At 44.2% G+C, this 22,280-nt stretch overlaps 1 protein-coding gene across 1 annotated transcript in view; it reads left to right on the top strand.

The window, feature by feature from the left end:
* LOC136967916 (receptor-type tyrosine-protein phosphatase delta-like) overlaps positions 1-22,280 on the top strand; it is a 131,518-nt gene that overhangs the window by 52,744 nt on the left and 56,494 nt on the right. The window contains exons 3-4 of the mRNA XM_067261915.1: positions 4,568-4,713; positions 6,869-7,010. Coding sequence (XP_067118016.1) covers positions 4,568-4,713; positions 6,869-7,010 — 288 coding nt within the window. The remainder of the gene's footprint in view (positions 1-4,567; positions 4,714-6,868; positions 7,011-22,280) is intronic.

The raw sequence follows: 22,280 nt of genomic DNA, 5'->3' as shown, positions 1-22,280 counted from the left end.
GAGCTTTGAGAAAACCAATGTGTGATTTTCTCAGCTTCCTGACAAGCCCCAGACTGCAACAGTCTAAGAGCGAAGGCCGCATTTTAGGTTAATCTCCCATAATGCCCCACATCAGAGACCGGTCTTAACTGTTGATCCCACCATGACCTCATTGGTGGATCAGACCTCTACTTTGCGTACGCTGTACGGAGGATGGCTGGCGGGGGCATCATGAAACAAAGCACTTGAGAGAAACTCAGGAAAAGCCATCGCATCACACAGAGATTGTCATGGATAAGGATCTGCTCAGAAGAACTACCAGGTAAAGAGGCCGCAGACCACCGGCTTTGTGAAAAACGCCTCCATCGCCCTCAAGGTCCTCCATAAAACTCCACTGGCAGCCATGAAACCATCGACCTCGGCCCCCTAGTAAGTGCCCCCTCCAGTAAGGACAGAGCAGAGGCTTTCAGTCACCAAATTATTAATATGGCGTCTACCCACATTAAATTTAAGAAAAAAGCGGGAGAGCGCTGGAAAGGCTCTGAAGCGTGGCTTCCCTTTCATTAACTTAGTGAATACAGACAGGGTTATATAATGACCCCATGAGAGAACACAAAGCACCGAGGCTCACGTCACCAACCTTTTTTAGCCTGCTCCTGGCTTTACACTTTTCATTTGTTTGTGGCTGACAGCTTAGCAGCGGCTTAGCCGTTGCTAGCCTCTGTATTAATTCAGGTAGAATAAGGCTACTACTGTATGCAGTAAGCTAGCAAAGAAGAAGAAAAAAAGATAGCGAAGGAGTTGGATTATTTAATTAGTTTGTACAGCAAAGCCCCTTGCATATGTTGACTCCAAAAGCAATTTCCATGTACTTGTTGGGTTGCTTGGTGGGAAGCTTTGAAGCTGCTATTTTGTCAGACTTTTGACAAAACATCAAAACAGCAATATTTGATGTAATGTATATAGCTTATGAATTTGTGTCCCGCGTACATACACCAATGCAAACAATATAGTCTTTTGGGAGATTTGGCATTTTTATCTTTCATCTGCAATATTATTTACCTACCCACTTTTTAAAAGGAAAAATAGGATTACAGTGGCTATGAATTCCCCAGTTTGTGTCATGCAGGGTGAAGCACTCCATGTGGATATCTTTATTTATGAGCCATTAGTCTCCTGAAAAACCATAAGAGCAGGATACTGTTGGCAGGTCGTGAGTATGGCCGCCGGTGGATGGTTCTCCTGTCCTGTTGAGGATCTCGGCACTCAAATCTAACTTTAGACAGAAAACAGCAGCTATAGCCACACGACTGAACTGCCTGGTCTCGCTCTCTCTCGCTCTCTCTCTCTATCTCTCTCTCTCTCCCCCTCTCCCTTCTTTGAAATGTATCTCATTCCTATGGAATATCTATAATTATCTGAGAACTGTAACAAATTACCTGTTTGTATGTTTAGTTTTACAGATTGGTCAATGAAATACTTAGGGTTTGTTGAATTCAGGCTACAAGCAATTTGGAAAACTTTTAATTGGGTGTTTGCGGGGTCTGCTACATGCGATGTGTCCCAACCCTTCTGAAGACGTGGGTGTGATCACAGGAAAAAAGCCCAGGACTGTGAAAACACCATTTTCCTCCACGTCACGCCTCAATCACTCCCCATTGTGCGCCGACTTCTCCCTTCATCTCACCTTCCCCGGCAAAGCAGCGTGCACGCCACCGCGCAGTCTATCACAGCCCACGCGGGAGACGAGCCGAGGGCTAATGGATGGCCCGGCAGAACATGGGCCCCAACAGCATATCAATTACCCATCAGCCCCCGCTCAGCGTCCTGGACGCCGCCAGACGCCCCACCCTTCCCTCCCTCTCAGCCGAGTGCAGATGACGTGCAAATGCAGATATAGGATTATTTTCTCTCTCTTTTTTCTTTTCTTTCGCGCTGACAAATTGCGTGCTGCAGACTCGGCCGCACACCTGTCGGATCTGTCAGTGTGTGTGTGTTGTGTGTGTGCGTGTGTGAGAGAGAGAGAGTGACGTGGAGATCTGGTGATTTCTCTGTCTTTTCTGCCCAGTGGAGGCCCAGCTGCCAGCCTGTTTAGCTGCCTGCCCCTTTTGATTGCCGACAGTGCGACTTATGTCACCTCAACCTGAGAACCTGCTGGTTAATTTGTCCCACCTTCTGTATTCTGCTGGATATTACAGTAGGGGGGATTGGGGGGAGGAAGCAGGACAGAATGACAGACAAACACACACATAAGCCTCCCCCCTCCCACACACACAGACTGAAATACACAACACACACTGCAACACGCTCACACTCAAATGTGCACGCCCACGCACATGCGCGCGCACACACACACACATCCGCACACACAGAGCAGATGAGGTGATTCAGCCGTCCCTGCTATTACTGCAGCTGTGTGGCCTCTAATGGCCCACTAAAGTGATTGATAAAAGGCAAGCAGTTGGTCCATGCAGAGACAGATGGAGCAACACCTCACGCTGAGCCGGCTAGTTAGACTGAGAGGCAGAGCAGAGAGAACGGGAGGTCTCAACCTGCCCAGCTATGCCGTCTGCAAACACCTACCCAAAACTTCTTCGTTTTGGAGATATTGGATTCACATTGGAATCAAATTTAGATTCGAATGTAGACAGTTCTAGCGCTTAGGATGCTATCTTTATTCTCTTCTTTGCCTGTCTGCTTCCAAGAGCGATTACCCACTCATACTTGTTTTGATCTGTTGATCGTTTTGATCTGACACGTCGAAATACAATGTCATTATTTGAACAGATCATGAGGTAATCTTCCAACTTGTGGAATCACCAGCAATTAATCATACAATGGTTGAAGTGTTTCAGTGATAATTCAGTGATACAGAGGACTTTCCTTTCTACCACGTAATGAGTATTCATGATGCATGTGATTACATTACGGCATTGAGTAATATTTAGTCTGACGAACTGACATTTGTCTCCAAATGGTTTAACCGTCACTTTGAGATATAGCTCAGCATATCAATGGCCGTTATTTGCATACTGTAGACACTGCACGCTTTTATTTGAGCAAACTGTACAACGGACAAAAAATACCCTGCAAACATTGCAGTCATAATGCAGTGGGTGGACACATGTACGGACAGCAGACAAAGAAAATGCTGTTTTCCTATTTTCTCTCTCTCTCTTTTTCTGCCCCTCTTTCCCCTGCATTTTTTACATTTCTGTCCTCATTGCCTTTACACTTGACTTGTTGCGTTGAATCGAGGCGCCAATTAGGCCTCGGAGAAACCTACGCATGGCCTAACAGACTTGCCCGGGCCCCTATCAAGTGCGTGTCTCATTTGCGCAGGACACAACCTCCATGCCAAGTGGGTGGTTTTCGAGGGATTAACAATGTGCTCTGTCGAGATGCGCTCCACACACCACTAGTCAGCCCTGAGAGGCCAGGCAGGAAGGCTTTTTTCTCCAAATGAGGTAAATTGAGACACTGTACTGAGCCTAAAACCAGAGAGCAGACACATTTCTCTGCAGAAGCCAGTATGACTCTGACTGCGGTTAGCGTTAGCATGCCAGCTGCACAGAGCAATGCTAAGCATCAATCATCACCTGCCTTCTGTTCCTGTGTAATGGTTTGGGAAATGGCGGCCCTTCTCATTAGACCAAATGGAGGGGTGAGGGTCCACAAGATGTACGCCCAGCGGTATCATATATACCTGCACACATTCCGACAAGCTGATACGAAACAGCTTGCTTTGATGAATGGCCCAGAGCACTGGATGAAATGAATATGAACCGGCTCGATCGGTTTCCTCAGAATGTGACTCGTTTTCATCCACAGGAAGCGATGAAAGGTTTCTGTGTCAGACTTGTGAGTGCTCGAAACTTAGACTGAGCATATTTCACCTTTATCCAATCAATTATGTAGCATATGTGGCAAATTGCTAGGTTGTTTTAACACTAATTAGAGAGAACTCTTTGTGAAGATGCATATGAAGAGTGAAATCAAAGACACTTTGAACTAGATTTTGAATCTACTGTAAAATAATAGGTCCAAACAAAACCCAAACTATATTTAATGACCTGTCATTTGAATATTTTGGAAAATTCCAACCAGCATTGGTTAAAAAGCAGATAGCCCTGAACTTAGAAAATGTGTGGTTGGAACTTTTTGGGGGCATTTCTTAGTTGCTTCTGTTGTTCATTGATGAATGACAAGAAAATAAAGGTTAACGATCATACAAATCTTTCCTGTGATCACTTCTATGTGCTTTTCCACTCTAAATTGAGCCTTCAGCACAACACGAGACATTATCTACTAGAAGGATTATCCGTATCACCTTTCGTGATGGAAACATCGGATTGTATGTTTCCCCTCACGTCTGGCAACAGTGTGGCTTGACCCCCAAAGCCAATTGTCTTACTGATAACATGCAAGTGCTGAAATCTGCAACTTTCTGCTGTGTGGAACTCGATAAGGGACATAAATCCCGAAATTCTTCATCCCTCCGGCACGACTCTAACCAGTTTGTTTCTCTTTCTTCCTCCCTCCCTCTCTCTCTCTCTCTCTCTCTCTCTCTCTCTCTCTCTTTCTCCAGCACCACCAAAGTTTTTAAGAACCCCTAATGACCAAACGGGTGTGCAAGGAGGGGTGGCGTCCTTCATCTGCCAAGCCACCGGAGATCCGCGCCCTAAGATCGTTTGGAACAAGAAGGGGAAGAAAGTCAGCAACCAGAGATTTGAGGTATTAGGTCTATTGTTCTGATGTAAAATGCTCGACAAAAAAACAGAATGCTTCACCCGTGCTTTTGGTCAGCCCCCATCTTCCATTGGCCCTCCCCCCCCCCCTCCCCCTTCCCTCCACTCCCTCCCTCTCCATATTCCATCCTGCCATCCAGCCCCTGCTTGGCCCTAACTTGCCACCACACATTAGCAGGCTCTAATAACTATGCTTGCCATGCTTTTAACATGCATGGGTTTTAATGAGGGAGTACTCGACACTCTGGGGACAGATTTGCAATTAAAAGAAAGGAAAGGCAGAGCGATTGGACAGCGAGAGAGGTGGAAACCAAAATGGAAGCTAGGGGAAGGGGGAAAAGACCACGTTGTGACCCAGATACCTACATTAGCATCAAGCTGTGTTTGTTTGCCTTATGCAGGACGCAGGAGTTGAGGAGCTCTGGCGCTCAGGGGCTCGTTTGCTTTGTGGCATCTCCGTCTGAATGCTTGTCCTCCCCACTTTGCTTGGCCGAGGCTTTGATTTTGCGCCCGCTTTAACCTCTGCTCGAGCACGATCCTCATGACAAATAACACATCACAGACTGAACACTGATAAGATTTCTATTAATTTCTGTGTCATTTCTTGGGAGTATCATAGCGTCACTTTTTTTTTCTTCTTCTTCTTCAAGTTTTATTTGATTTAATTCCAAACGCCATATTCGCTTGCTACTGCTCGGCACCCCCTGCTTATCAGGGCTCGGAGACCCTGTCTCGCCTCTTCCTTGCCTCTCATGCCGACAGAAATCTAATCTTATCAGAGTTCACTGCATTTGCGCCGCTCGACGTGGTGAATGCTAACACACCGGCTTTAACTCCCATGCTGCCTTTTGAGGCTCGCCGCTGGCTGCCCACACCCCCATGCTTGCCGACATCTCAACGCCCACCCCCCATGCACATGTCGCCGCCTCGCGCCTCATAACCTAACAACGAAAACACAGAGGTCTTCTCTCTTTGCCTTGCTTTGTTTCGTGTCGAAATGAGAAGAGGGAGCGTTTAATTTCCATCACATGTTCCCATGAATGCCAGATTTGTACGCTTGTAGCTTGGCCACTGAAATGTTGAGGTGTACTGCTGAGTTGGACTAACACTTGAACAGAAATGCTCTGAACGGAACAGCACTCAAGTTTGTAGACCTGTATATCCGAGTGTGTGTGTGCGTGGGTGGGTGCGTGGGTGTCTGAATCCAAGATCATTATGGGTCCGTCTATGTATAAACCTAAACTTAAAAATTGAGTTACAATACAGGGCTTTCTAGAAAAAGTGAGTATAAGATGTAGCATGCCAAGTTAGCTGAACAAGCTACAAAACACCTGTTTGTGAACATTTGATGTCGTCCGTCCAAAACTCTCAGTCCTGTCCTTTGAGCCACTGTTGTCACTTCATGGTACAACAATTGTCCGTTACTGTTTATCAAGCCACATTTAATTGTTTGTGCTTGTTCTGTCCCATTAATATATTTCCTGTGATGCATTTTGAGGGTTAGTGTGTTAACTTTAAGAGTGGGGCAATTCCAAATTTTGTAATCAATGTAACGGATTACAGATAATGACTGACTGTCATTTCTGGCCAAGATAATGTTAAGATTTCCCATTCTTAAAGTTAGTTGGCCACTTTAGTTATCTTCCCAATAGTTAAGTAATCAAGATAGATTTACAAAATGGGGAGCCACTGTACACTATATTGAAATATATTCATCCCCTGAATTGTAACAATCTACCTCATGTATACTCGTACAATACAGGTACTACAAATTGAATGGGCACAAAGAAGCATAGAATATAAACTGACCCAAAGCCCTAAACATATCATGGTAAAAACCAGGATATGAACACTGCACAATTTACTCACAAACTTCACTTTAAAACTCTAAACACTATATCTCAAATCCTGTCCCTACACAGCAAAATGTAATTGAACTCCCATATCTGCTCATGAAAGCAGCCTGACCAGGCGCAAAGCTAGGACACGCTAGATTTAGATATTCGTTCATGGGAAGCACATTGTCTGAGTCACCATCCATGTCGTCTTCTGGAGTGAATGGTGTCAGTTCTGCGCAAGGTCCGCAAATAATTGTGAACAAAAAAAACTCCTTTAACATATCTTGTTTCTCGCACCTGCAGGTGATAGAGTTTGACGACGGCTCTGGTTCGGTGCTAAGAATTCAGCCCTTGCGTACGCCCCGAGATGAAGCCATATACGAATGTGTCGCCTCCAACAGTGTTGGAGAGACGAGCGCCACCACCAAACTGTCTGTTTTACGTGGTAGGTGCTAGTAACCCCTTCAAGGAAAAACGAAAAAAATACTCCTAACTCTGTTTAACTTTTACTTCCTACCACCAACCAGGTAAGCAAGCTTTGATTTTTTCTGTGTTCGTCTTGTGTCTTTTTCTTTCCTTTTCTCCCATTCTGGTACAGAATGGTCAAAACTTGATGAGAATATATCACTTTTGTTGTCATTTTGAGGCCTTTCAAAGTTTCTATGTTTAGAGGCATTGATGTGTTGGAATAACTATCTGCATCTCACGGTTGTTTTGACAGACTTGCTAACACATAGCCCATTAGCAACTTAGAAGAAAAAGTTATAATTCTGAATCAAATAACACATTTGTATTATGTTTCCTGAAACAGTAATTCAAAGACAGATTCAATAATGCAAAATAGAAAATTCTTAGCCCCCTGGGAGTTTAATGGAAAATTAAACAATATCCAAATCATAATCTTTTACATATCCTACATAATCTTTATATCAAGCAGAATTCATTGTTTTGCTGTGTATTATAGATTTTAATACAGACTGTAGTGTAACCACATGCAACATCAGGCCCTTCGGTTGGTTCAACCGTAGCTTTATTTATGATAACATCCACATATTTGCATCTGTCCTGTTACTCGGGATTTCGGTGCTCCCCATTTGCACTGGGACTTGACTCATAGCATTGAATGGTAGAAGAAAGCTAGATAATATGACTTGTCAACACATTTTTGAGTATTCAGACCAGAAAGTGGTGTCAAAGATTAGGTTCAATATCAGGCACTCCACATTATTTAACTTGATTACACACAACGATTTGTTCACACGCAAATGCTACTTGGGTCCTGGGCTCAAAAGACTGTTAGCATCTTTCTAAACCATGACTTAAAAATGGCTGTAAAATGCCTCGGGTTGCCTGAATGAGGTTTGCTCCATTATGCCCATCAATTACACCACACAGTAAATGAGTTCCTATTGAATTGGGAGCTCCCACCTATAGAAAAGCGCTGGCTCTGCGACTCTGAAGCAGCGTGTCATCCTCACCCCCCCCCCCCCCCCTTATCTCCCCAACGAGCCAACAAAGAGCCGTGGTGCCGTCTCCAGGGGCCGATTGAAAGGGAAAGGTGGTGAATTCTCATCCAGCTCTCCTTTGCTGTTTACACTATGCCACGGAGTGTCTGTGTGTGTGTGTGTGTGTGTGTGTGTGTGTGCATGTGTGTGAAAGAGAGATAGAGAATGAGAGAGACAGACAACATGGCACACACACACACACATGAGGCAAAGGGGCATCAGCTCCAAGGAATCTGTTCCTCTCAGCTCTGCAGAGCAGCATTAGCATGTTTATTACCAATCCATTTCACCCTTCCTTATTCCACATCCTCCCCTTGCCCATCAATGTATCTGCCACTGAAAGAAAGAAAAAACTCTGTTTTGAGATAGAGTAGGCTGCTCTCTGGTCAAGCTGGGACAAAAGCTCCCTCTCTCTCTCTCTCTCTCTCTCTCTCTCTCTCTCTCTCTCTCTCTCTCCCCCCCCCCCTCTCTCTCTCTCTCTCTCTCTCTCTCTCTCTCTCTTTCTCTGTCTCTCCCTTGAACACACTTAAAGTTACATTAAATATAGACACACACAGGTACTACAAGAATCAACTGGGACTCTCTGGTCAAGCTGGGACAAAAGCTCCCTCTTTCTCTCTCTCTCTATCTCTCTTTCTCTCTCTCTCTCAAATTGTTATATTGCAAAACACCCACAATCATCAACAGGATTAAGAGAGTGGTTTTAGTTTCATGTTTCTAAAAGGGCACAAGCTATGATGTATATTATCTGACATGCTGTTGGTTTTGTTCAAACCGGTGAAATCAGTGCAAAACAAGGCAGTCATATAATTTCACAAGGGCCATTTCTGTTTTTAACTTTTCTTTTGGCTGACTCATGTCTAGTGCTCAGGCCCCCACTGAGCGCCCCCCGCTAGGGGGGTGAGGTGCTGTATTTGGAGGTCAGGGTAGAGCACTTTCACAAGGTCACACAAACAATGCATTATATAGAATAGAGATTCTTGAGTGCAGCTCTTGTTTTGCTCCAGCACGTGTGGTACACCAAAAATACAGAGGGTCGTCCTTTGTATGTAGTTCAAGCTCAACAGCAACACAGCCGTGGGAGGGAGACTTCATTTGACAAGACGTTTGTCACGACAGGCCGAGGTCAAATCGACGCGACCTTTTCAAAAGTCCGACCAGTTTCACCGGTTGCCTGTTATCACAGCCAGGTGTTTTTGCACGTCCGTGTTGAGATGTCACGGTTGCATAACGAGACCGCTAATGTAATATGTAATGCATACGAAGTGACATTCACATTTATTTCATTCGGGCTCCAATGGCCTGTGGTAGAGGAGACAGCAGAGTGTCTTTGCTCATGAGCTCTCCACGGGGGGTAATGGCTAATTCCACGGAGAAAAAGTACATTGTTGTAATTGCCAAGCCGTGAGGAAGAAGGGGCTGGAGGTGAAGGATCCAGAGTATGGGCCGTATTAGCATTTGGATTGGCCCGGCCTGATGGGAAACGCCATTAGTAATGAACTTCCAGGCTTAGAGAAGTCATTTGCATGAAAGGCGAACCCCGGAGCGTAATGATGTTCCTAGCCAAATCTGCTCGGCCCGTGAATGAGGCCCTTAGTTTGCATATTGTGCCTATTCTCTTCCTCACTTTTGATTAAGTTTGCAATGACTTAAGTTCTGTTTGATATGCATTTGAATTGAGGTTGTCTGATTTGGTGTCTGAAATTGGAAAATGAAAGGAAATGAGGTAGCAGGGAAGAAAAGCACCAGGGCTGAATCATCTTTGTGATACTGAAACCATGGATTTCTGATTGAATTTGCACAACACAGTATCTCTGAATCTCTGAGAATGTGTGGAATCGAAGTGAATGTTCCCTGGAGCATGATGTAGCACTGAAAGTTTATGTAGTGAATCAACCAAGACAGTACATTAGCAATTACAGATTAGAAATACAGTACCGCCATCAGTTTGTCATTTAATGGTGGACAGAGCAATTACAGAGTTTCCATCTTTGTGCAGCAACTTAATGTCCTCTAGAGTGTTAAGCAGGTGTGGTCAACTTGATAGTAAAGTGCGAAACCTTGAAACTCTCTCCAATAATAGGACATCAAAACATGAGTAGTAGTAAATTCTCTCTTGGTCAAACTGGTTGGTTTGAAATGATCATATTTTTGCCAAAGTATGATCAAACACTGTTTTTGTGAAGTAGAAATGTCAAGGAACTTAATATGTACTCTCATAAAAACACTGTTATTTTTCTCAACTCTTCACAAACCTGTCTTAGTTTGAGGCCTGACTTCAAACAGGAAGCAAATGACAGGAAAACTAAACATTGACTGAGTGCTCGTGTTCCTCGGGAAACAAATTGCTACATCAGCTGTTTTAGCCCGCCAGAGCAAGGAGCACAGTGGGGGTGAAGCAGGTGGCTATTGTAAAATTGCTGCCTGGGATCGCTAGCTTGCAAAAGTCAATGCGGCGGGGAACATAAGGAGGGGCCAAGAGGCACCGTACTACCGATTCTCTTTAGTTTATACCTAGCAGGTTTCAAGCATGCCATGATTCAGCCCAGTACACAAGGAACTCAATTGTGCAGTACAGAAGAAAAAAAATTAAAAAGAAGAAAATTGTAACTCAGGACTCGCTGATAAAAACATGCTGACTTTGTCCGACTGTCCACCCAGTTGAACTAGTTTTGCCGGGACGAACATGAGAGAATTATAAAAGTACCTGAGACAGCGTTTTGCATTTGAAGGAAGTTCTATGACCCCTTTCGGTTTGCACTTCTCTGGAACTCCCATCATCTTGCTCTTTTTTGTCAGAGGTGTTTGGCATGCAATCTCATTTTTCTAAAGCAATACAATTAATATTTCCCCCCTGCCCCCCCCCCCTCCCCCCGAGTCCCCCCTCCACCCCCGGGTCCCCCCACCCCCCTGAGTTGAGCGACAGTTGCTAGTTATGGCAGCAGCTGCTTTTTTTTCACGGGAGTTATTTTCCAGTCATCATCCCCAATTCAACTCACCAAGGATATTTAAGCTCCTATTTTAGGTATGTACGGTCTGGATTTACAGTGTTTTTAATCTTGCCGGTAGATTTAGTTGTTTTAGGCATATTACCAGATTAAAATGTGTTCTGATATGTTCTCATCTTAAAATGTTCTCTCCAGGCACACTGTAGGTGTTGTTGCTGCCTGTTTTTCGATTAGCAACGAGCCCCCGGCTGTAAAACTTTGGCAGAGCTGTGCATTATTATAAATCTGCTGGCCAAGGGAGGAGGCCCATGTTGGCTCGAAGCTCCCCTCAAATCTAAATCCTCAGTCTCGTTCATCACTGAAAATGGAACAGATAATGACAAGTTATTTATTATTGTAATTAAAAAGATTGAGTCGACTGTCCTAAAAGAAATTGATCTCTGTGCAGAAAATACCCCCCCCCCCACCCCACCCCACCCAACCCAAAGTTTCTCGCGTAATTAATGGAGGAAGTGAATCAGTATTTGTACAGTGCAGAGGGGTGATTTAAGACAAAAAATAAGCCAAAGTGGTGTTTAGCTAAGAATTATCTGGCCTGCTAACAAGATGGATGTTAGGTTGTATGGTCTGATAGGGAGTTAAAAAAAAATGTGCCAAAGCCACAAAGCGACTGGGATTGTGTCCGCAGCATGATAGATAACATGCTGGTCGCTGCGCCTGACTATTTGTTTTAATAAAAGTAAACATTGTCCCCTACGAATGAATAATTATTGATTCAGAAGGATGAGCATTGTGTGTTTCTACGGTACAGTGTTTTCACTTCCGTGTCCTACAGTATGCAGTGACCTCAGGTTTCAGACAGGGAGGTGCAATTAGTTGCTTAATGATTTGAAAATGCAAATTTAATGACATTTTGCCAGGCAACAAGGATTTTACTTGTAAATGACCTCAATATTAAAAGAGGTAACCAAAGTCTGACAAGGACATTTGACAGAAAAGAGACAGAAAACCTAGTCGCACATCCCTTAAAATGCTAACTTTACCATAAAATTTAAATGAAATATTGTTGTGATAAACAATTCTTGAACAAATTTGACTCTAACTTAAGATTCCGGAATTTTCTCCCAAATCCATGAAAAACATTGTGTAATTGTGTAATGGCCCCCTGTGCCAAGCCATCATCAAAGAACCCCATAAAGTGATTACGATCGGCTCAATCACTTTAATTATCCCCAATGAGCTTTGGAGCTACTATAGCCTCCTGCTCATGTTCTAAGGCCGGGGTGCACTGAGTCGCTAAGTAGCCACCAGTCACGATGGTCCCCATATGACATGGGCTGACTGCTGTGTGGGATTTGCGTCGCCGGAATCAATGAGCATTCTGTGTGCTCGGTTTGCTTCGGAGCTGGAAACTCTTGGTTTCAAAGTAGGTGTTTATTAGCCTGAGCCATGGAGTCAAGGGGTGCTAGTACACAGGCTTTGATCTCAAGTCACTTTCTACTGAATTAATCAAGCACTACAGGGTCACTCCTAATGCATCTAATGATGCTATTCAAAAAACCTCCAAGTCTGCCTGCTAGGCTACTCGCTAATTGCATCCAAACTATTTGGGGGTTTAAATGTGAGTTAGTGGAACAAAGTTCTTTTTTACCCCATCATTCCAGATGGATGTTTGTGTGTAGTTTTGCCTGCTCTGAACAGACATGTCAATGAGATCCCCTCGTGGTTAATAACGTGGGCTTCCCGAGCGATTTTGTGTCCTTTATGCTAAACCAGGAGTCTCTGAAAAGTCATTTATGCATTGTAGCGAGGCCACATTTATGTAATGTTGCAAGGCCCAAGGACAAAGACAGCTCCACTCCTACTACTTTTGGGACAAAGTCAGTCTGCTAAAGTGAGGCCCTGTTCCATTAAGGCCGTATGGGAACCAGAATATCCGTTCTGCAAAGTGTTAGCCAAAGTAAGAGTAATCCCTCTCCGTTCTTTCGTGGCTCTCGGCCCCAGCTATTTCAATAATTCATCCAAACTCCCGCCCCCTTTTTTTCTAGCCATACACAGAGCTCAGACATTCTCAGGTGGGACGTGCCTCAGACATTTATGGTGCACGTCATCTGGTGTGTTGGTCAGATGAGCCCGCGCTCCAGTGGTAGAGCCCTGAGCCGTGACCTATAAAGATCCCTGACTGTGTCATGCTGACATGCTCAACGTTGAGGAAAAATCATGGAAGTTCTGAACATTTGCGGGAATGGTTTGCTCTCAAAATGAATAAAGGGTGTATTTTGTTACACTGCACCTACACTGTCTGGAACATTTTACTGGCTCAAGCACTACATTGGCAATGTAGTTTTTTTTTTTTTTTTTTACTCCAAAGCAGACATTCCTAGAAATACAAAAGAGCAGATAGATCTGTCCTCTCTCACACTGTGTCATTAGAAAAGCCTGTTTGACCAAACTGATCTTGCTGTCTGTGAATGTAAGGTACATGAAGGTTAATGAAGCATCGCAAGGTCTCATGGTTCAACCTTCTGTCTGTTTTCCTGCCCGGTAGGGCGACTCACCTGGTCTCTTACTATCCCCTAGACTCCTGCTGAGACCAGCTTCTGGCGACGTTCTGCGACAGCTAGCCTCTGAGCTAGCATGTTGTCAAGCCCTTCCAGCTAGCCATAGAGAAATATTGAGCTAAACACAATCGCAAAGCTAGTAAACTCACTACGATTTTGTAGGACCTTTTTTTTGTATAACTATGTTTTTAATCTAAATGGTAGTGACATTGGATCTGTATGTGAGGAATATTTACAGTCTTACATCTCATACTAAGGTAGAATTGTCATTGCTGAAAGGTAGATGACCCTCACTTCAGCACGTTATACTTTCTTTCATTTTTTCCACAGAAAATTGTATGAATTCGTGAACACAGAGTGTACCACCCTTGAGAGACGTTTGTACAAGTCACACTGTGCCGTACGCCACAGCAGACACATTGAAACAGCAAAGCCTGTCTCCAGCCTCCTAGCCTTCAGCTTATACTGCACACACACGGTCAGACAGATGGACGGGCGTCCTTACGAGAGGGAAAGCAGCGCCGGTGTGTTTGTGCATTCCTCGCCATGTCCGCTTTATTTACAAACGCTTAATGTGCTCAAGAGGATCGAATGTGGGTTGATGGATTGTTAAAATCGGAGCTCCCAAAGCGTCCTCTTGGAAGTGAGAGAGAATGGAAGAGAGAGAGAGAGAGAATGGGAGAGAGAGAGAGAGAGAGACTGAGTGAAATACTTCTATCTCAAGCTTTGTGTTAGAGCAAATAGCTCTGAGCGATGTTGAAGTCGATTTCTTTTCTTCACCCTGCCTCCTCTGAATATTACTAATCATAACAGAAAAACAGCGCTGATGGCTGATAAGATGACGAGGAGGAACCTTTTTCCATGCTAAATAAACGACCCTCTGTTTTCTGAGGTAAATGGATTCTTCGCTCAAGGTAACAACCAGCAAATGGAATATGCAAAGTAAATTCCTAAACAGAGAGAGAAAGATACAGAGAGAGAGGGAGAGGGAGATGCAGAGAAAGAGAGAGACAGAGATTGAGAGAGGGGGAGATGCAGAGACAGAGAGGGGGAGATGCAGAGAGAGAGAGAGATGCAGAGATTGAGAGATGGGTGCAGGGAGAGAGGGAGACAGACAGAGAGATACAGAGAGATGGCGTGAGGTAGTATCCAGAGACATCCATGGAGGACAGATATACACAGGATGAAAAGAGAGTCTCGGGCAGATAAAATAGAGTAAACAGAAGGCATTTTCAAGAAGAGCGATGGGATAATGGTAGGGAAAGCAAGAGTGAAGACCGGATTCACAGACAGCTGAAAAGGAGAGAGGTCAAGGGGGGGGGGGGGGGAAGAAAGAAAAGTGTACGCTTTATCCCTCTAGCTGATCTCCAGCACTCAGAGCAGTACATCTGCTGGAGTCGTGGAGCAGTCTGCACAGCAGAGGGGGGGAGCATTTGAGCATAAACACAGCGCTCTGCCTTCCTTCCCTCCCTCCTTCCCTCCCTCGCCTGCCTGCCTTGCTGCTTGCCTGGCTAGGCCTTTAGAGAAAGCTGCCTTCACTCATCCTGCTTCATCTCTCCTTTTCATCCCTCTCTTCATCCGTCCATTTCACCCCCCCCCCCATGGGCCTACAACACACTTTCTCTCCCTCTCTCTGTCTGTCCTCTCTTTACCTCCCCATTACACGTTATATACTTGCCTTTCTCTCTCCTTTCCCTGCTCCACTGGCTGTGCTCGTGTGCACGTAGAGGGACACAACAGAACACCTGTCACGTTCCTGAATGACGCCGGCTCCGCAGAGGGTGGACAAGGCCCCCGCCAGCGGCGGCCGACGTCTCCGTCGCCGCCCGCGGTCGGCCGGTGGGATCCAGCGGCCCCTCGACAAGGATGAAAGACAGCCTAGGGGGGGGGGGGTGGAGAACAATGGGCAGGGTCAGGATTACAGGCTGGTACCAAGTGGCACGTCGCCCATCTCTTCTGCCTGTCAGCGTAGAATGAAAGACGTTTTTTTCTCCTCCCAGGCGGCACGGAAGCTGCTCTGTTAGGTACATGGTAGCCTGTGTCCGTCTGGATGCAGAACCGAGTGTTCTTTCAACGGCGTCAATGGATTCTTCGAGGATAGGGGGGAAGATAGGATTGTCGTTTGAGGTAGACGATGAGCACAAGATGGGCTGGTATGGTACCCTGATTGTTGTTTCGAGAAGGTCAGTACAATTGAGCGCCTGCCTCCTTAACCTCAGGAAATGGCCACGTTTAATGGATTCTTTTAAGCCTGACACATTGCAAGGCCATGCCTAATAACAGTGATCAAGTAATTGGTTGTCAAATGACATATTGGTCATTGACTAGTTTTGATTGTATTTTATGCCTCATTAAAAAGAACGAGGTAATGAGTATGTGATGAACTGCAGAGGCTTCATTATCATTTCATGTTGGGGTTAGTGTCTCGTTATTTACATTGACATTAGTTAAAACTTTAAATTTTAAAGTTGCACACTACATATAACTTTCTTTGAGTGATCAATTGTCTTTTCAGTTGACCTTCCATGTAAAACATGTCCATCATGGTATTGACAAGCCTTAGCTGTAGGCAGGGAAATCGAGTAGTAAGAAATCCTACCTAAAAGAGAAGAGATTTTACTATTTCTTTTTCTAACTTCTTATTTAACTTTAGGACTTTCTCCGGTGTCATTCTGAATGAAGAATGACTGCGAGTGTTCGTCTGTGAAGGAGGTTTGGGAAAATAAAGCAGCCAATGATTAATTGATTGGCTCTGCAATGGAGTCTCATAATCTCAGGCATTAGCTGAGGGTGTTTTAATAGCAAATAAAAAAAAGCATTCAATTAATTATAGAATCTCAAAGGGGATTTAGAAAGGAAACAATCAGTGGAGAGCACAAAGAAGATGATGCTATTTTTCACTGAGACAGGGTGACGGAGACCTGAGGTTAGAGTCCTCTCTCCTCCTCCAACTCAGCACCTCTCCCACACACAGACCTTCCCACCCAGACCCCCTCCCCACCTCTACCCAATCACAAACCCCATTTAATGTATCTTTTCCTTACTTGCCCTTTATTACTTCAGCTGGTAGAGAAACTCCCATACTGGCGTAACGGGACACCTTGTTTTAATGTCAAACCCCCGATACATTACGATCGTTAACGAACAGACTGGTCACAATTTCACAACTGAAACTTCTATTTGACCCCCCCTCCACTCGAGGCGATAGAGGTGAAAACTAATTCTAGCAGCTGTTTTGTTGAGTCCCTCATTTTCACACTCTGTCTCTGCAATTTTCTCAAATTGACTTTGTATCCACAGCAAATTTCTGAAATCCTTCGCTTAGGGGATGTCGAAAATTATGACATTATAGTAAGAAAAAAACAAAATGGGCCGACGTTAAAATGTTGCTGTCATAGCCTATGCAATTGCACATCTTTATATTTTGTATCTGGGACAGTCCTTTTCTTGTCAGCAGCTGTTCTTTTCCAATTCTTGCTTTAGATTTGTTACTATATACATCTCATTGCTAAATAAATATGTTTAGCAAAGGACAGTCAGTTTCTTGACCTATTCTTCTACAGCATGGCAGTACATGACTGAACCTGGGCAGATGACAAAGTTTAGCTTGTCAACTGGTGTGGAGGCAGTCTGCTCACAATTAACGAGGAAATATAAAGACACCCCCCCCCCACACACACACACACACACACACACACACACTCTTACTCAGGGATTATTATTGACAGGCCTTGTTTCTGAGTAGTTCACTCAGTCTGTTTACTAGACTGAGTGAACTGGGTCAGGGCTTTCACAACAAACTTGAACTATTCATCGCTTCTCTAAACCCCTCGGGATTACTATGGTCCTGCCAGTCCCACATGCAGTCATGAATGTCAATTGTGGAGTAGCTTTCCTTTTTAGTCCTTGTCCGACTGGAAAGTTCGGCATAACGAATCGAACGCCGCTTATTCTTTATTTTGTTTTTAAAAACTTTAAGGTTGTTCCAAAGCCAAGATGTCTTCACACACAACATTAGTGATTCCTGTTTCTGTGCTGGAAAAGGCAGAACGTCTTTCTTTGTTTCACAGGGGCTTCGTTTGAGGTTGGATCAGAGCGCTGTTAGCTTGTGAGGCTGCCAAGTAACAAGTCTGAATGATAACTCAGGCAATCCAACTCCCTCGTTTCTATGGCTGGCTGTGCCTGCTCTGTCTTAATTGATGGCTAGGAGTCTTGTGTTCGCCATCATTGTATCAGCAAGCGTGACGTCTGTCTAATGCCCTTTGATGTGCGAAGGCTTATTTGGGGATAGAGTCAGAATTGGATCTGAGAGGAGATCTAAAGGAATCTGTTATCTTATTGTGGTGAGGGCCGCACATAGCTGGATAGAGATCTCCACTTAAGATCAAAAAGGCAGTTGAAATCCCTACAAAATGTTGGGTCCTATTTTAATCTACAATTCTGTTTAGCATTATTTGGACAAGACTATCACATGCCATGAATAATAACATTCATATCATAATATAGTGTAGGATAGTAATCAGTCCTGCATTCTAACCTTGTGATGTTGACCGTTTGGCTGTCAGTCCAACTTGCGTCTCTTTGCATGATCGCTGACACCTGCCCCTCAGCACAGATATCAGACCCCCTACATGTCAAAGGTCATCTCTGTTACTTGAATCCCAAGTATGTTAACTATTCGGCCCAAGGCGACGTTGAGCCATTTGTTATCCAGCAAGGAATTCCATGAAAAGTTTCCAGTGTCAAAGTCAGCAAACAACTCTTTGTTTATACCCAGTCAGTCGGTCTTCAAGCCAATCCTCTGTTGAAAGTGGTCTTAGAGCAGTACATGGTGTGAGAGTTGCTTGCCCTTAAGAGCTATAAAGAAAAACAAGACGATTGGCACACCAGTATAGCAAGCAGCTATTGGTCAATAACCATTAATATTCAAGAGCTTTTAATCTCTTCCTCTAACACAAATGAACCAAATGTGGACAAACACGTACACTATGTTAGCCCATATGAAGAGTCAGCCAACCTTTTTTATTAGACCTTATTGGTTGTGATTGTATTTTAATGCTCCTATTTCGGTCCCTGCCTTTATCCTGCCAGAAAAGCAATGGTAAAAGCAACATGTCACCAATTTGAGGTCATTAGGACTGCGACACATTCTATCAATTATTTACAGCGTCTCTCCTGTCTCCATTTTTGTTTCCCTTTTGACTTCAACACCTGTTTAGGTTTACAGGAACAGCCAGTCCGTTCTTAAGGAAACCCCCAGGCCAGTTTGATTTCTTTCATGATTTATTCACCAGCTTTTCTCAGGAGGAGTGAATTTGGAAGGTACATCTGACTTCAGGGACAAAAACAGTCATGGGAGGGTAAACCGGTGACTTTGAATTCAAGTGGCAGGTTTTAGGTAAATCTCCAGTTTGAACAGAGAAAGAAAGGGAAAAGAAATAAAGAAGCAAAGGAAATCGCGGTGAACCATCTGTTCAGTTTGGCTGCACGGCAAGAGAGAAACCTAGTAGTTCGAGAAAGAGCAAACAGTTGCACTGTCATTTCCCAACCCCAGGGTGTAAAATTCAAACAAAGGGATAAGTTCACCTCTGTAGATGTTTATTGGCGGAGTGATGGATAGAAACGCAGAAAGCAAAGAGTTGTGGCGTTCATAGGGATGAACCCTCGGAGCCTGAGCTGACACACTTTGGGATATTGAAGCAAGCTGTCCGTAGCTGATAAAGCTAACTGGAGTCTAGATTGAATGCCTGCCATACCTGATGCGCCCGATTGTAAAACATACACCTTTTACCCTGGTGTGAACTGTACCGTGTAAGTAGAGCAAGGGAAACAACAGAAGGAAGGGTTGGGAGTGGAAAGGAGAAACGACCGAATGATAGATAGAGGGATAGAAGAGAGAGCGAATGGCGTCATCGAATTGGCACAAAGGGAAATATCTACCCGCCTTTGTTAATCAAGAGCTCTTAAATTCGGTCGAGTAATTTTGTTTGAGAGAAAACAAAAGCATAATTAACAGTTCCCTCTCGTATGCCAAAGAAAACATAATTGAATGCATCGGTTCAACAGGAGGCGAGAGGGACATTTTTGTTTGAGAGGATCCAGGGCGCTGTTGAGTGGATCAACTAACTACTGTAGGTAGACTTGTGGAAACGGCAAACACTTTTCCAAACTTAAGTGAGTGCTATTGTCGTCAAGATGCTGGTATAAATTAAAGGCCTCACAATAAAGATGTGTCTCAAATAGAGGCTACGTCATTCTTCACAGACTGAATAAGGAATGGTTTTCCTTGTACAAAGGATGACCTGGCATCCTGCAGGCACAAACGGTTTTAGATTCCCTAAATTCCCTATCATGTAACATAACTGGGTCATAGACTGTATTAAAATAGTGGGTTGGGAACATTATCGATGCCTTCTATGGCCATTGGCCATAGTGTGGCTTGGCCTGTTTTCCATGCTCACATATGCCACATTGTTGTGTCTACGCCAGGGTTGGGTAATGGCCCATTCCTAACTTTGTCAGAGCGTCAGTAATCCTCAGATCTACTCATGTATTTCTGCTATTTATCATCATCCTCAGACCTCACCCGTCATCTTTGTCCATGGACAAGATTGGTTGTATAACTTAATTTGAGTTTGGTCAAGTCAAGTTTATTTGTATAGCACATTTCAACGACAAGGTAATTCAAAGTGCTTCACATAAAACCAATAAAAGCATCAAAACAAAGAAAACAAGATTTAAAACAATTAAGAACATTCAATAAAACATTAAAACAGTCAAAAATCAAGAAATAGAATACTGCAGTGCAGTTTAAGAAATAAAATGCAGGAATGAGATGCAGAAATGGATTGATATCCTTAAACCTGGCTCAATTAAAGGCAACACCCTTTCACTGGCCAAGACTGTTTTCATTGAATCCCCTCTGAGGTCAGTGCACTTAGTTGTTTTCCCCCTGCTTTTCTGTGTGTGCTGCATGCCTGCACTTGTAGGTCAGTATTGTCCAAAGCCCATGAAGTCCCAACTCCTAATTAGGAGTAGTTCAGTTAATGAATGCCCCACCAGCAAGGCAGGCCACACACTCAGCAAGCCCAGGTCCAAAAGAGAAACTGGATTAACATCTTCTGGTGAGACTGTTCCAATCCAACTTCTTCTTTTGCTCATTTGATCTATACTGTGTATACAGTACAATATGTGTGTTTAAACGGTAGTATAACACGTTGTGCTGCAGTGACGGGAGCTCTTACTGGAGCTTAGATTTTTTTCAGAAAAGAACAAAATAAGCACATTGATGTCATACTCAAGGGTTAATGTCTCTTGCCCCTTTTGTGCTGGCTTAAAACCTCTTCGGGTTGGACCGAAAGAATACAAAGGGATCCTGAGCTTGTCTCGCAGTGCAAGAAGACAGGAAATATAAGAGGGATGGATGCCACACTTGAGAAGCAGCCCAACATTTCAGCAATTCGATAATCCGTCATTTTCGGGTTTGGGGTGGGGGAGGGATTCCCAAACAACAATGCCGTCTTGGCGTGCTCCTTTCTCCAGCTCCATGCCCCAGCAACTGACCTGTGACAGCCTCTTTAAGGAGATTGTATCCACTCAAAACGTCCAACAAATATATCTTATTAGGGGCTGCGGGGATTTTCCTTGGGGAATAACTCGACCGCCCCGGGTGAAAAGTAGCTTCGTGTGGAAAGAAAAAGGGGCTGACTGAACCCAATGCCTGTGCAGCAAGCACGGAAATTAAACCTGCAATATGACCGGAAAGGTTTATGTCTTTTTTGCTTTCGTTTGGGAATCAACTGTGGCGAAAGGCTTATTTTTCTCCCCAAATCCCTTTGTACTTATTGGGTAATTTTGGACTTGAATGTGGTTTGGAAAAAAAAAAATATATCACTGTATTTGTCTACCACGTTAACAAAATAGCTTGTCATTTCTGACTGATACAGTATCAAACTCACCACAATACAGAAACGTAAAAATAGTATCGAGCAATGCCACCCAGAAAGTACACACTTTAGCTTCCTGTCAAAGACTGACAAGAGTCAATTTATCCAAAAGCTTTCGGTCGGGTACAAGCCATTGAAAACTGGCAATAGCTATATTAAACCTGTTGGACTGGCAAAACGTTCCAATGAGGTCACAACTGAGCAATGTTCCATGCTATTTTCCCTCAAGCATTCAGTAAACGTTGATCGTTAACAGGACACCCTGGTCAGAGGGAGACCGGGCTGCCATTTTACGCTGCAAATGAAACGTTCCTCATACAGAGAACCACATTATCAACTCCCACTATATCCCCCCACCTCTGTCAGCCCGGTAGGCAACACCAGGCTTAGTTGGTTGGGTAAACAGTAACTAATCACTTCCAAATGTTTGCATGGTCGGTTGGGACTCAATTAGCCTCATTTAATTAGGGTCCTCCCAAGGAGAATATTACTTATGTTTGTCAGGCGTAATCACAACGTGTGCTGGAGGGTGTCACGGCAGGGACTGGACTTTGGGTTTAGGAGGCGATGGGTTAGTTGTAGTCTTGATAAATCGAAGCGTGCTAGTCCCGTGCATGGAGTCACCCAGTAGAGTGACTTTTTATACAGTGGAAAGGCCAGTGTTGTCGCGGTGAGCTACTGTGGTCTGAGAGATGCCCGAAGTAGACATGAGTGATCGATTCTCATCATCTGCTAATGGCCCAAGCTTATGCCCA

This window comes from Osmerus mordax, chromosome 23 (genome assembly GCF_038355195.1).
Source record: "Osmerus mordax isolate fOsmMor3 chromosome 23, fOsmMor3.pri, whole genome shotgun sequence".
In the NCBI taxonomy this organism is placed as follows: domain Eukaryota; kingdom Metazoa; phylum Chordata; class Actinopteri; order Osmeriformes; family Osmeridae; genus Osmerus; species Osmerus mordax.
Note: the sequence above shows the minus strand (reverse complement) of the source record. Positions and strands in the feature narration are given on the sequence as shown.